Here is a 14,127-nt window from a genome sequence, read left to right as displayed (position 1 = left end):
CCTGTCGATGGATGATGCAGTGATTTCAAACAGTGTTGGGAGCCAGGTCTTGCACGCGTTTCATCATACCACTATGGCAACCTGTCATTGCCCTGGCCCCATCGCTACATATACCACAGCACCGCTTCCAATCAATGTTAAATAATTCTTCTGTCGTGGTGTGAGCTGTCGAGAATGACAAAACAGAAACTTCTTCTGGACATTGAGCTCTCTGATGCAGGTCATAGGTCATTAGCTGCGCGCAGTTAGTCACATCGGTGGAGAAGTAAGGACTTCCACAAATACCATCCAAGACCTGCTCCTTCACATCCAATGCCATGTCAGAGATATGGCGTTGGACGGTGTTATTAGACAAGGAGATGACATTCAACTTGGCTGCTGTAGCTCCTCCCATCATCACTGAGCACATATTTATGGCAGGTAAGAGTAATGTTTCACCAATGTTGTGGGGCTTGCGCGCCTTTGCAATGCGTAACGCTACGAGATATGATGCTTCAGTTGCCTTGCAGTTTGAAGTGCTGACTGTTTCGACTATCTTTATCTTTAGTTCCTTTAGCTTTGTACTAAAAACTCTAGCGGCTTAGAAACCAAAGTTTGGTGCATGGTCTCCCGATGCCTGCGCAGTTTGCAGGATCTCATGCTATCGTTAGCCAGCACCTCTTTACAAACCACACATTGTGGCTTTGGAGCATCAGCAGGCTCAGTAAAAGAAAATTCCAACTTTAAATATGCATCATCATACTTTCTGCGCTTTCTGCTAGGTTCAGACATTTTCTCTCCTGTTGAGTGAAGTTGCTCTATCCGCTAGCTAATTACATGTGTCCTGTCATTTACATAACCATTTCACCAGGGGACTATGATCCCATACAGGCGCTAAGTAACTGTATTGAGCAGGTCAACGATTGGATGTGCCAGAATTTTCTTCAATTAAACAAGGATAAAACTGAAGTTATTGTTTTTGGAGCCAGGGAGGAAGATTGGAAGTCAGTGCTCGACTTCAATCTGTAATGTTAAGAACCACAAATCAAGCCAGAAATCTTGGTGTAGTCATGGACTCAGACCTGAATTTGAGGAGCCACATTAACACAATTACAATCACCTGGAGAATATATCAAGGATTAAAGGACTTATGTCTCAGCAGGACCTGGAAAAACTTATCCATGCATTTATCTTCAGTAGACTTGACTACTGTAACAGTGTCTTTACAGGGCTCCCTAAGAAATCCATCAGACAGCTACAGCTGATTCAGAACGCTGCTGCTCGAGTCCTCACTAAGACCAAAAAGGTGGATCACATCAGTCCAGTTCTGAGGCCTTTACATTGGCTTCCTGTATGTCAAAGAATTTATTTCAAAATCCTGCTGTTAGTTTATGTTCAGTTATTAAGCTCCGTATATCTGGAACAAACTCCCAGATAACTGCAGGTCGGCTGAAACAGTCAGTTCTTTTAAATTAAGACTGAAGACTTTTCTTTTTACCATTGCTTTTAATTAAATATTTAAGATTTTTCTTTTTATTGATAACTTACACTGCACTGTAACTTTTACTGTCCTTTTTCTTCTTTTCGTTTTTAGCTTTTTAGCATTGCTTTTAATTAAATATTTACACAGTGAGAAATGAGCAGGTAACTGAGTTGGGGGATTATGGGAGTGAGATTGAACAGAGTGAAGGAAGTGGTAAGTGTACTTCTCTGTTTATTCTCTTTTCAGGATGATTGTAACTCAGTTATTTGCTCGACCCCTCAGCCTGTTTTTATTTTCCATTTAACTCTTTTAACCCTGATTGTAACACTGTAACTTTTATTATATTTTATGTTGCTTTTAAACTTTTTTATATTTCCCTGTTGCTTTTATGTTTTATGTAAAGCACTTTGAATTACCTTGTTGTTGAAATGTGCTATACAAATAAACTCACACATCTGCTGTCCGAATAAAATAAAAAAAATATATATCTATGTATTCAATTCATCCACTAAATTATAATAGATTTTGACTTATTTTTCAGAAAGACAAATAGCCTAATTATTTTTAAAATAAAATATTTCCCTGCTTCTTTCACACCTCCCCTGAAAGTCCCAAGGGATGCGGATGTCACACTTTGAAAACCCCTGATCTATACAAAGTAATAAAAAAGTAGCAAAACTAAACCTAGGCCCTATTATATAGACAATAAATCAGGAAACAAAATTATGACACAACCTGACACAAACGCAAACCGATTAGTGGGAATCACAGCTGCTTCCAATGGTAAGCCAACACTCCATTTAAGAGCAACTGTTGCTAATTGCCATCTTCTGGTTGGAGGGACTCGTCATCAAAGCCAACCTGGCAGTAGTAAGAAGTGGCCTTGGTTTCAGCAGATCCAATCCTCAGCGGGCAACCTCACAGCTGACTTAACATATAGTAGCCTACACAGATTCTCAACCAGAATACAGAAAAGAGAAGGTGCTGACAGTGGCCGTAACAGACATAAAGTGTCTATAATGGTTTACTTGTTAAGAGTAACCTTCAGATGTTTGAAATAACCCACAGGGAGGGCTTTGTTTGTTTAAGAAGTGATGTATTCAACTTAATTAAGTGTCAGCTTTATATCAAGATTAATGGAAGTAGTTCACATACTTGCAAACATTTGCAAGTTTATTCTTGACTGCATTCTGCAGTATTCTAACCACAGTGTGTCATTTCACGTTCTGCCTTCATGTACAAATGTACTCAGTGGAGAAAAGTACTGTACATTTTATGTAGTACTTTTTTAACCTCTCCATTTTCTACTTCTATGTTTTCGGAGGGAAATAGTGTACCTTTTATTGAAGTACATTTATTTTATGCCAGTTATTTACATTTATATATACATTTTCTTATGAAACAGCCTCAGAGAAGATTTGTTGACATATAATCTCATTTTGAAATGACATATGACCAAAAATAATAGTGCATCCTACTGTCTGTGACACTGTTCCCTAAGTCCTCCTGAAGACATAAATCTTTCATATGTGGGACTGAATAAACTACAGTGTGTGTGTTCGTGGTGATGAAGGAACATGTCACTGAGTGCAACAGTGCGGCTCACTGATGGGTTTTAATAGTTTCTAGACAATAGTGGAGCTCTATTGTAAAGAGGAAGAGGAGACATCAGGGTTTAGATACAGAGGCTACTTGTTAGTAGGATACGTTCTTTGTTGGTTTAGTTTTTTCATGGGATTTGTTGACAATGATAACAAAAATATGAAATATAACCATACACACTCTTAAAACTGGGAACTGGGTTGAATTTTCTAATCTTAAGACGACTTGTAATTCTGTCTGTAAGCCTGATACACCCTGGTCAAACTGTCTTTATATTCCTGACAGGGTGGGAAAATTCCAATCCGCTGGACAGCCCCTGAGGCCATTGCCTACAGGAAGTTCTCTTCGTCCAGTGATGTGTGGAGCTACGGAGTGGTCATGTGGGAGGTGATGTCCTATGGAGAGCGACCATACTGGAACCTCACCAACAGAGATGTGAGCAAAATTTGCTAACCTTCATTGTATTTTCATTGTAGACACTGTCTCATCCATGTTTTGCTGTACATGTGCAGGTGATCAAATCTGTGGAGGAGGGCTACAGGCTGCCTGCTCCTATGGGCTGCCCTGCTGCTCTACACACACTCATGCTGGACTGCTGGCAGAAGGATCGCAATGAGAGGCCACGCTTTTGCCAGATAGTCACCGTTCTTGACAAGCTAATCCGCAACCCAGAGAACCTGAAGTCTTTGGACACGCTCTGCAGGTGGGTGGGCCACCGAATAGATTCATATTTGTGGTGAAGCAACATGGATGGATTGTGTCACATGCCGAGGAGTCCTTTGATTTAATTTGGCATGACAGTTCGCCAACATTTAATCAAATATTGGTTCATGTGATTAGCGGATTAAGCTGCAAATCAAAGCAAGACGCCGTGTGTGAGGGGCTGAGAAGATGATCTCCCGGACAATATATGGTGACAGACTGTTAGGCTACTAAGTAACTGTCCTGGTGTGGGAGGCAGAGTAAATCCAATCTCATCCAGCTGCTATCAAACATGAGCGCAGTGGGATGAAGTTGCAGCCTAAAGTTTCCCTCAAAGTTCTCTGGCAGATGAAGCAAGTGGTCGTTTTCCGATAAGCTCATCTCTGACAGACGTGCTGTGCGTTAAGTAAAAGACTAGCTGTGATATAGACATTGATCCGCTGTGAATCTGGGAGCAGGTCTGAGAGGATGCCCGGGCTGAAGCTGGACCTGTGTAAATTGCTCTGTTCAGATCCCAGGTCCTACGCTGTCAGTGGTGCATGGCACTGTGCATCTGTGTGTGAGGGGGGAGAAGTAGGTAGAGGAAGAGTGTTAAAAATTTCTCCCTTTATTAATCTACCCAAAGCAGCCATCCTGTAACCACAGCCGTCGCCTCTTCTCTATCATTTTAACTGCAATTGATTTTCTGCCTCAGCTACTAGCGCATTTCAAAGCCCCCTTTCCCCCAGTCACTCTGCTTCTTCCTCACTTTTTGACTCTTTTCTCATTTTCGGACTCCCTCCAACTAATTGTCTTCCCATTCCTCTTCCCCTCTCTCACTATCTCTGTCTATCTATGGCCATCTGTCTCTCTCTTGGCAGCAGTTTAAACAGTCCTCCACTGATGGAGAGAGCTATCCCTGACTTCAGTAGCTGTAACTCAGTAAACGAGTGGCTGGACACCATAAAGATGGGCCGCTACAAGGACCACTTTGCAGCAGGGGGATATCACACGCTGGGACACGTCATAGGCATGAACCAAGGGTAAGTACTGACCATGATGGAGAGTGATGGTCAGCTGTAAGCTGACTCTACCAGCTTAAAGACCCTGCAGGGTGAGAAATCACTACACTCCAAGCTTAAACTGTTTGATTGTTACACTAAAGTAAGTTGGTTCTCTGCACACTTGAATCATTATAAAACTGCTCCAAGTAAAAGGCACATTTATATCCGAGCCAGGGGACAGAAGATTTCTATTTCAATCTGCCTTTAAGTCCATCCTTCACTATGACATCATCTCATACTGTATGACCATATCTCCCCTATAATGTGAAGTGACCATGATCCTCTTGCAAAAAAATTGTGAAGCTGATATCAAAGTCAGAAAGAGTCCAGAACACCACCAAATAATATAGTAATCTATATAGGTAAATGCAAACATGAGGGTGTCGGGGGGAAATTACTAAGATAAAATTGGCTAACTAAATTGGTTGGCAGACTGAAGTTTGTATACATTTCAAACTGTGCAGTTGTAAGCACAAACTGCAGATTATTATTACTTATTTAAATGTGGTAGAACGGTTCATTAGCGACTACCCTAATCACCACCACAGTTTAATTTGTACAGCTTTTAGCTCAATTATTTGGCAACATTTTTCAAATGATGCATGAGAAACAGGGACCAAGATAGGAAGGAGACTACCTGTATATTGGGCCCAAAATTTGGTGCAGTGCCCCTGCTGTGTTGTACCAAGTTTCTCAAGACAACAGTTAAAAATGGAAGATATGTTGAGTTTTCATTACCAACATCAACAGCAAATTAAAATGGGAGCTGACCATTACAGAGTAATTATGGTGAAATATACTTAGAATTAATAATTAATAATACAAGCCTATCAATAAAACAAGCCTGTTCTGAATAAAGGGCTTGTTCTCTCTGCCCTGATCATTGTCTGAGAATTTACAGGATGTTCTGTTTTAAATTCTGCGTATACCCCAAAATCTGAGACTGAAACAACATTAAGGCTCAACAACTATGATTTCTGTGTGACTTTTGTGGTGCAGGGACATCCAGAGGCTCGGCGTGACACTGATGGGCCACCAGAAGAAGATCATGACCAGCGTCCAGCTGATGAGGGCGCAGGTCCTCAACAAGAGTGTGCCGTCTGTGCACGTATAACTCCACAGCTGAGGTGTCTTTCTGGGGAAATCTAGGAACCCAGGTTTCTATAAGGCCTAGATGGACTCTAATGGAATTTAAGATGATCTGATAAATGTCAGAACAACATATGTGGGAACTTTACAAGACTTTTTCCTCAAGAGAGTGAAGAACAAAACATGAAAGGTTTTAACTGTGGAGCAAGTAAACATGGCTTATTTGGGACAAGTCCGACCTTTCATTTTTTTTCCTATCCGATTACATTTTCTGAGTTTAAATGTCTTGTTTATAAATGGAAAGACTGCCTTAATTACCACAAATTATTTTAATTTTATTGTCTACAAAGAGAAGATAATTTATCAATCATGAATTTATCAGAGAAATATCATTTCCTGAACTGGGCAACAGCAAGAGTACATGGAGTGATGGAGAGGGTCGGGATGTTTTCAGATGTTGTGATAACACTCACTGCCTCTCCTGCAACAACGGCTTGAGAACGAGGCCCAGAATGCGGCTGGAGTCAGAAAGGGTGGAGAAAAGTGAGATAGGGCTCACCCGAGTTGCCAGATCGTCTCCACAGGGGAGAAGACCTATTTCACCCCAGGCTATTAATACCAACAACAGGAACATTTCTCCGCTGACCAACCTTGATGAATGACCCCAGGAGAGCCCGAGAGCCCTCTGCCCAGTGTGAAGCTGCACGGCGCACAACTGCTGTACTTGGAAGATATGTATGATTCGGTTACAGTGCACTTTATTCTACAATCTCTCTGCATTGGAGAGGCTTTGCAGTTGTGTCACAAATCTTCTCTCAGCCGCAACTGAAGCCACGAAGTTGGCTGTTAAAGAATTACCTGTTTGAAAATATTACATAAACAATGACTAATTAAACAGTATAAAACCCAAGAAGAAAAAGAGATATCTAACATTCATTAGTGTTTTAAGTAACTTGCTTATGAGATTTCTTTCCAGATTTTATTTAAAGTATCTGTAATTAAATTACATACAGGATGTATTTAAATAGGCATACAAATTATATTGGTTATACTTTTTCAGTATATTTGGGGATTTCTTGTTACACCTCTTATTTTAAATAAAATTACAAATATCCTGGTATTTATTGTGCATTTCAAATCAGGTTTAAATGTCTAACAAATATATTTTAAATGCATATTTCAGTTTTGAGTGTGAAAGTGGGTTCTCGATCTTGGGAATAGTGGTTCGACACTTAACAATCTTCAGTTTGCTGGTGAAGGACATGATATGTGGTTGAAATAGTAAGAGGCCCCCGAGTTAAGATTATTTTGTCAAACTTTCTGTCCTGTTGTTTAGTTAAAATCTTGAAACTGCAAAAGAAATCAAAATCAATTTCAAATATATTACAATATATAGTCTACTTCTCAAGCCTGGTCAGGATACATGCTTTCTGCATTACCTTCACAAACAGAAACACATTTTCATGTAGCTTAAATGCATTTTTGAAATGCATTTGGAAGAGCCCATGTATTGAAAATGTATTTGAAAAATATAAATCCTAAATGAACATTAGTTAACGTTTGGTTTTGTTTGTTAGCTAAGTAGTTGGCAGCAAGCTCAGTTAAGTAAAGCAGCTGGCATTAATGTGAACTGACCTCTAGATGCTAACTCTAGCTTCTACTACACTAGTATGTAAGCTAGTTGTACAACAGGAGAGTGGTAATTATAATAATTAACAAAGCACAACGTTTGTAAGCTAAATACTTTAGTTTGTGTAAAAAATATCAGTAAAGCTGGGCATGCTCTGTATGATTTGAGCCCATTTCTGACACGATTTTTGAGCTGCATGACTCAATTTAGAGCCAGACCGAATTTCAGCTTGTGTACAGGGGAGCGAGGACCGATCAGCTTCTCCTGAACGGCCGTCTGGCATTTTCTGTATGAATTTCTGACATGTCAGAAATTTTGGTCAATTCAGACACCTTGAATGGTGTCTGAATCTCAATGTATACAGTAAAATGTAGCTAGCTGACCTCCAATTCTCTCTGCTAAAAGGACAGGCCATAGCTACTGTCCACCAGTTTTTTCTCTTTTCTCTTTTTCTTTTCCGACGTTTCGGCACAAAAGATGACACAGATGATCGAAGCAGCACGTTTCTGCCTTGTTAGCGTTATTGCTAGCAAACAAACCTCTACCTGCCTCCGGGCTTTCAAACGAGTCTTTACTGACAATTGTCAATAGCCAGAATGCTCCGCAGAGGCCGACAGGCCTGTGTTTACATGTAGTACTTAGGTCGTGGCTTGGCGATCGGACCGTACCGCGTGAGCACGTAAATTGTGAGCTTTGGCTCTATATCACAGTCAAGTCCTCGTAATTCTCTCGTACAGTGGGGGTTGGATTTAAACAACATTTTTTAAATCATACGGTGTATGCCCAGTTTAAAAGAAGCCAGCACAAAATATCTGTGTGCTGAAGTCTGTTTCAGTGCTAAACAACACCTGTTTACAGTGACTGTCCAAGGCCTACAAAATGGCTGCCAGTGTCCCACTACGCACCCAGTGTTGGTTGAATCAAATCTCTGTTGTGACATCATTAAAGCTGGGGTAGGTCATGTATTTCGGAAGCATTTCTTGTTATATCTGTTGAAATTCTCTTTGCATCCCGAAAGCAATCAATAAATAAAATGCTCTGACACAAAAAAATGTGTGGTGTCTGTGGCTGTCGCAGGACTGTAATAAGCACGGCCAGTCCTTTCTGGCTGGCCTGCCTACCAGCCCACCTGCGTGCACTCTGCCTATGCACTCGCTGCACATTCTTTCTGGTTTCTCCAGTGTTGCCTACCCCAGCTTTAAGCCCAGAAACAGTTGTAAAAATCTGACAGTGGTCCATGACTTTTTACCGAAATGTATCCATGACTGCCAAACCTGTACAACATTTTTATATTCCCTTAACTTTTCCCTTAAATATTATAATATAAATATGCCCTACATCTTTATTGGCAAAATCAGACATACATAAAGGTGGGTTGTCTTTGTACCCACGTTGTCGAGTAATATTTCTTCTGAGTAATGTTTTGCTGGGAGGGTGCGTTACACCTGAAAGCCCTCGTATTCTCATGAAAATTATGAACAAAATGGTTTTGTTTAATTCAGTGGATTTTTTCATCCGTCAGCACTAATACTATTCAGTGCAATTATTCTGTACCCCAGAGTACATATCTGAACACATTTGTTGTGTGAATGCTGGGAAACTAGTACACATAAGCTACACAGACTGTAAAATAAAGTGTTACTTCTGATTATATGTGATTACACTGTTTGCCTCAGTGTTAATGAAATGGGGAAGAACATGTAAGTAGAATGTTTATGTCTAAAGGCTCTCAAAAGTACATAATTAGTCCTAATTTATACCCCCTATGCCATCAAGAGAATGTCTTTTTCTTGTGCACCCCAGTAGGTTTTCCTCTATATGATTGATGTCAGTTTTTATTAGAGAAGAACCTCATGGTATTTTTTGAGGATGTATCATAGCGGCATTTCACTACTGGTTTCAAAAGATTTCTTTTTTCTTTAGGACGCTTTTAAAGACACTGGACTTGAACTGAAAACCCATATTTTATAAAGTTAGGATATGTTTTTGCTAGATGAATTGATTTATAATGTATACAGCAAGTTCAGTCACTGGAAGGAAGAAAAAACAGTAATTCATTCACATTTCATTATTTATTCATACTTACTTGTTTTCCAAATAATACAACTCTGAGAGATTTTCTTACAGTTGATGAATCATCCTTGTTGCTAATGATAAATGTGCAAACTGTCCATAAATACACAATAAAGGAACGTTTGTCTGTGTGTGACTGCAACAGTGATTTTCCGACTATTTCTAATACAATAGAGAACTGATGTCCACCCATACTTCAGTTGCACTAGCTTTTGGTTCTTTGGTTATGCACACTAAACCTCACAGGAGTTGTAGTTGGTGAATGCAAGTGCTTTATGTTGGTTTAAAGCTGCACTATTGTCTTTATATTAACAATGGATCAAATTCTTACATGTACACAGTGACAAATCCACAGAGAATTTTGTTTTCTCTTTCCAGAGATCAGTTCTAACGGCAGCAGATTTCAGAAACATAAAAACAAAACAGAATAAAAGCCCTGATCCAGCGTCCGCTACTGTGCACCAAACAGCAGACATACAAAGATAGCAGTTTTTATTACCATCTTTGTTAATAGGTTGGCTTTAACATTACTCAATGTGTTAGTAGTTAGTTAACAATATGTCAGTTAATGATCATATTTGTTTGATGTTGTAATAGTAAGTGTTCTGACAAAAGAGTTCGGAAATGCAATTTCATGTTCATGTTTCAAGGGAATCCACAATCTCACATTTTCTGATGGCTTTTTCAGAGGTGTGTCAAGCAAGCCAGAGACTCTTTAGAATTTCCTATAGAACAAAGTAAAAGCTCTCAATTAAACACGACATAAAGTATTGCTGCAAAAATGTTCTTAAGCTTTTATTTTGCAGACACAATCACTGAAGAGGAAGTGATTATCTGAGTAACTGTTGTTGTCATGACTGTTTCAGCAACAGCTGCTATAATTTCTTTTTTTTTGCCACTATCAAAGTAATCTGGCCACAGGCCAGATATTATTGCTGGCGGGCCAACACATATTGCCAACCAGTCGTATAATGTTAATATATTACTTATAGTTACTATATTCATTATAATTTCATATGTAGTTTTACTACTAGGTCACTATATTGAGTCCAGTTACAGCACTTTCATTTTTGTTGTTAAAAATACGGGAGAATTGCGGGAAAATATTTAAACGGGAAAATACCAGGGTGGAATGGTAAAATACGGGATAGTCGCTGGTAAAACCGGAGGGTTGACAGGTATGGTTGCGAGGTACGGCCTCCATGGATCGGATCACATGGATCAAAATATTGTCAAACAAGACGAATGAAACAGATGCTATCTTGAAGCCGTGGCAGGACTATGGCACTCAATGAGTTCAGTGCTGAATCTGAACTATGCCCAAAAGTCCGCTGTGCATAAATGTCTGTTTACCAAAAGAAAACCAGTTGAGTGTTTTAAATAAACTGTGTTCACCACCTGATGCACTCCCCCTCCCTGCATGGCATTTTCTATGGATCATTCTTGCCAAACATGAAAGAATTCAGCGTGTAGTCCTGAATGCGACAGTCCCCAGAAAGATATTTGCTTGAGGAGTGGTGCATCATTTAAACAAACGCCTCACAAATCTTTTGTAATGAATATTTCTCCTGTGTTCAGAGAGGGCAGAGCTCAAGAAAATTCATCTAGGGCTCATCTCTGACAAAGAAAGGCATCATTACTCTGTCAGTCGATCTGAACTTCGCAGCACCATGACGCTCACTCTGCAACACTCGGGTTGAAAACAATTGACTTTGACTTCCTTAATGCTCATTGCTGAGTTTTTGAGTAAATTGCTTTTTTTGTGTGGGAATGAGCCCTGACCCAACTCTGAAACATCATTTTGAGCTCAGCCTGAATAGGGAATGGCCTGATGAATCTGTGTCTGAGTAATTGTCCTTTCCTTCACCTTAGGAGGGCTGTTAGGAGATAATCCTCTCCTTGGTGAAACAAGACCTAACACAACATCATTAATCTCATTACTAAGGCCGTGTTGCTTTGTTGCCACACAGTCCCACGTCCAATTATCAGCCCCAGCCCCATCCCCATGATGACGCCGAGTCCCACCCATCACAAACGACCATCTACACTGTCCCCTGATTGACTTCTTTGAGCGCAGCCGTGATAGCACTTTGTATCTGCGATCAGGCACCCTCCGAGCCTCAGCTGTGCCCGTGTCCTCGTGTCCCCTGGATGTCCTGTGGTTGACTGAACGGCACACAACGCTGATCACAACGCGAGTGGTTTTGGCGTTTCTTATCGCCTCACAGCAGGTCCACATGATGAGAGAGTGGCAGACAATGCGGATGGATTTAAACGCTCAAGCACTGATTGTCAAGTTTACTTCTATCCTAAAGTAGCAACAATACAAATTCAATAACCAGATTTCAAATCTGTGTAAATCTGCACAGTCATAATGAAGTCTTTGCGAACAACCTTGGAACAATGCATGTGTATAGCTTGTTGTAATTCCACCAGTATATTTCATCAAGCAAACAATCCGTGAGAGCCGAGTGAGATGCAGTCACTAGGGACTGCCTTGTCAGCTCACTCTGCCTGCTGCTATAGGTACTTTTAGTTTTGGTCTTTATTATTTTTACACTGCTGTGAAGGGCCTTTTCCCTAAACACAACACAAAATATCTTTCAGCACCACTATTTTAGAACACCTTCGTTGACAGAATGGGAAAAAGGTGTGCAAATTCATCACCGACAGGATTTTATTGGATTGACCTGCCACTGTTCTACACGAAATGTGATTTATACGCTATAAGAACAGGGGAACACACTGTGTTCAGAAGCAAACTGTTGAATAAGCCTAAAGCTCTCAGTTCAGTGTGAGGCCACTCTGCCTTTTCAAAAGAGCAATAAAATGAAAGCACTGAATTTTGTGCAGTAAACAACCTGATGACTGGTTGAAAAACCTCCTCAAGAAAAGAAATGACTGGAAATGTGCCAGAGAGGCGTTCCTGCTAGCAAAAAAACTCCTGGGTCAACATACCAGTCAGGGTATTTACATGCATTTTAATTATTGTCTGCTTTCTGTGGATTTCTTCTGTGTCATGTAAACTGGCAAATCTGGTTTTCGTACCGGCAAGATTATAAGAAAAAAATTTTTTTCCTGTAGATTCCACCTGCAAAAAGCAGATTTCTCAGTCATGTGTATCCAGGTTTCTAATTTGCAAATAAACATGTGTGGTCAGATCATTATATATAGTGATACATTCATGTTATTAAAATCTGAAAATGACATTAAGTAGTCTCTGCAAATCTAAATAAGTTTCCACAGTTCAGCATTAGACAGACTATTTGCATAATCAGAATTAATCTGTGAGGGACAACTGTGTCTCATCACAGAACCTGCTCTGACACACACACAGATACAAAAAAATTAAGAAGCAACCTTTTGTATCACTAATGCTCATAAGATAATAATAATTAATAATAATTATTTCAAAATAAATTCAGAGGAAGGGGAGAAATCTGATTACTGATCTGCTGTATGTATCCCTATATTTTACATCAACCAGGTTACAATAAGCGTTTAGTTACAGGTTGGAATAAGTGTCCAGTAAAAGAGTACAACACAGTAGATTTCTACAGCAGGACACCAACAGCACTCCACTGATCTTGTCTGCAAGTATGTGACATTTAATTCATTATACCAGTTCCAGACAGCATGAATTGTCCAAATACTGCCAAAACTTCTACCCACAACTTTGGAGAGTTAATATCTACGTTAAAATGGTTCTACATTTGTTCGAATACTTAACAGGATTTTAATGACTATATTTCAGTGTGTACTTTGGACCTGCTTCACATTAAGATGCAGTGGAGTCATTGAAATAAAGGCTAAAACAATAGTACATTTAACCTGTGTGAGCAATGACAGTAGTGAAAATAGGTAAACTATGTAAAGGAAATGTTTGAGCCCAAGATACTCAGTATACCTAGCAAAATAAATATTGTCACAGTCTAATGAAAACCATGTATCTCCAAATGATCAGCTTTTTATGACATCATAGAAAAACAAATATAAAGATATGTGGTTGTCAATGGACAGCAAATATTTATGCATAATACAGTATAATAGTATGTTCTATATATACATACTAAAAAATATACATTCATAATAGAATAAAATGAATATATACCTGGAGAATAAAAGAGGTTGGAGTACCATTTTATATTACAAGCAAACTGTACAGGAACGTCCATCTGTGTCATTGCGTTACAAATGTTACAAATATATACAGAAAGAAGATTATTAGATTAAGTTTGCTACAACAGTCGATAATAATAATAATAATAATAATAATAATAATAATAATAATAATAATAATAATAATAACATCCTATCAGGGGTCAGTATTCATTTCTTTGGTGTAACTTCTTCTAAGTAGCAGAGAAGCTGAGTTCTCACAGCAGACAGTGAATCAACAATATGTTTTCAATGCACCATTTTGCACAAACACTATTATATTGTGCATATATTCATGACTTAATGTTGCTGCTCTGTAAATAGGCCATATATAATTCATGAGGCACACAGACTGACAAAATAAATCT

The 14,127-nt window shown here is 39.3% G+C and overlaps 1 protein-coding gene across 2 annotated transcripts in view; it reads left to right on the top strand.

Moving 5' to 3' along the window:
- Positions 1-9,732, top strand: part of epha8 (eph receptor A8) — a 119,240-nt gene extending 109,508 nt beyond the window's left edge. Inside the window, exons 17-20 of one of the 2 annotated variants that reach the window (XM_038697778.1) lie at positions 3,350-3,499; positions 3,577-3,767; positions 4,630-4,788; positions 5,809-9,732. In XM_038697778.1, the coding sequence (XP_038553706.1) occupies positions 3,350-3,499; positions 3,577-3,767; positions 4,630-4,788; positions 5,809-5,923 (615 nt within the window). In that variant the 3' untranslated portion in view covers positions 5,924-9,732. Of the gene's footprint in view, positions 1-3,349; positions 3,500-3,576; positions 3,768-4,626; positions 4,789-5,808 lie in introns of both variants that reach the window. The other variant, XM_038697777.1, reaches the window with a different exon arrangement.
- Positions 9,733-14,127: the final 4,395 nt, after the last annotated feature.

This window comes from Micropterus salmoides, unplaced genomic scaffold (genome assembly GCF_014851395.1).
Source record: "Micropterus salmoides isolate LMB-PRFRI ecotype aquatic unplaced genomic scaffold, ASM1485139v1 Ms_hic_scaffold_4, whole genome shotgun sequence".
Classification (NCBI taxonomy): Eukaryota; Metazoa; Chordata; class Actinopteri; order Centrarchiformes; family Centrarchidae; genus Micropterus; species Micropterus salmoides.
The sequence above is the reverse complement of the archived record's forward strand: the minus strand, read 5'-3'. Positions and strand labels throughout refer to the sequence as shown.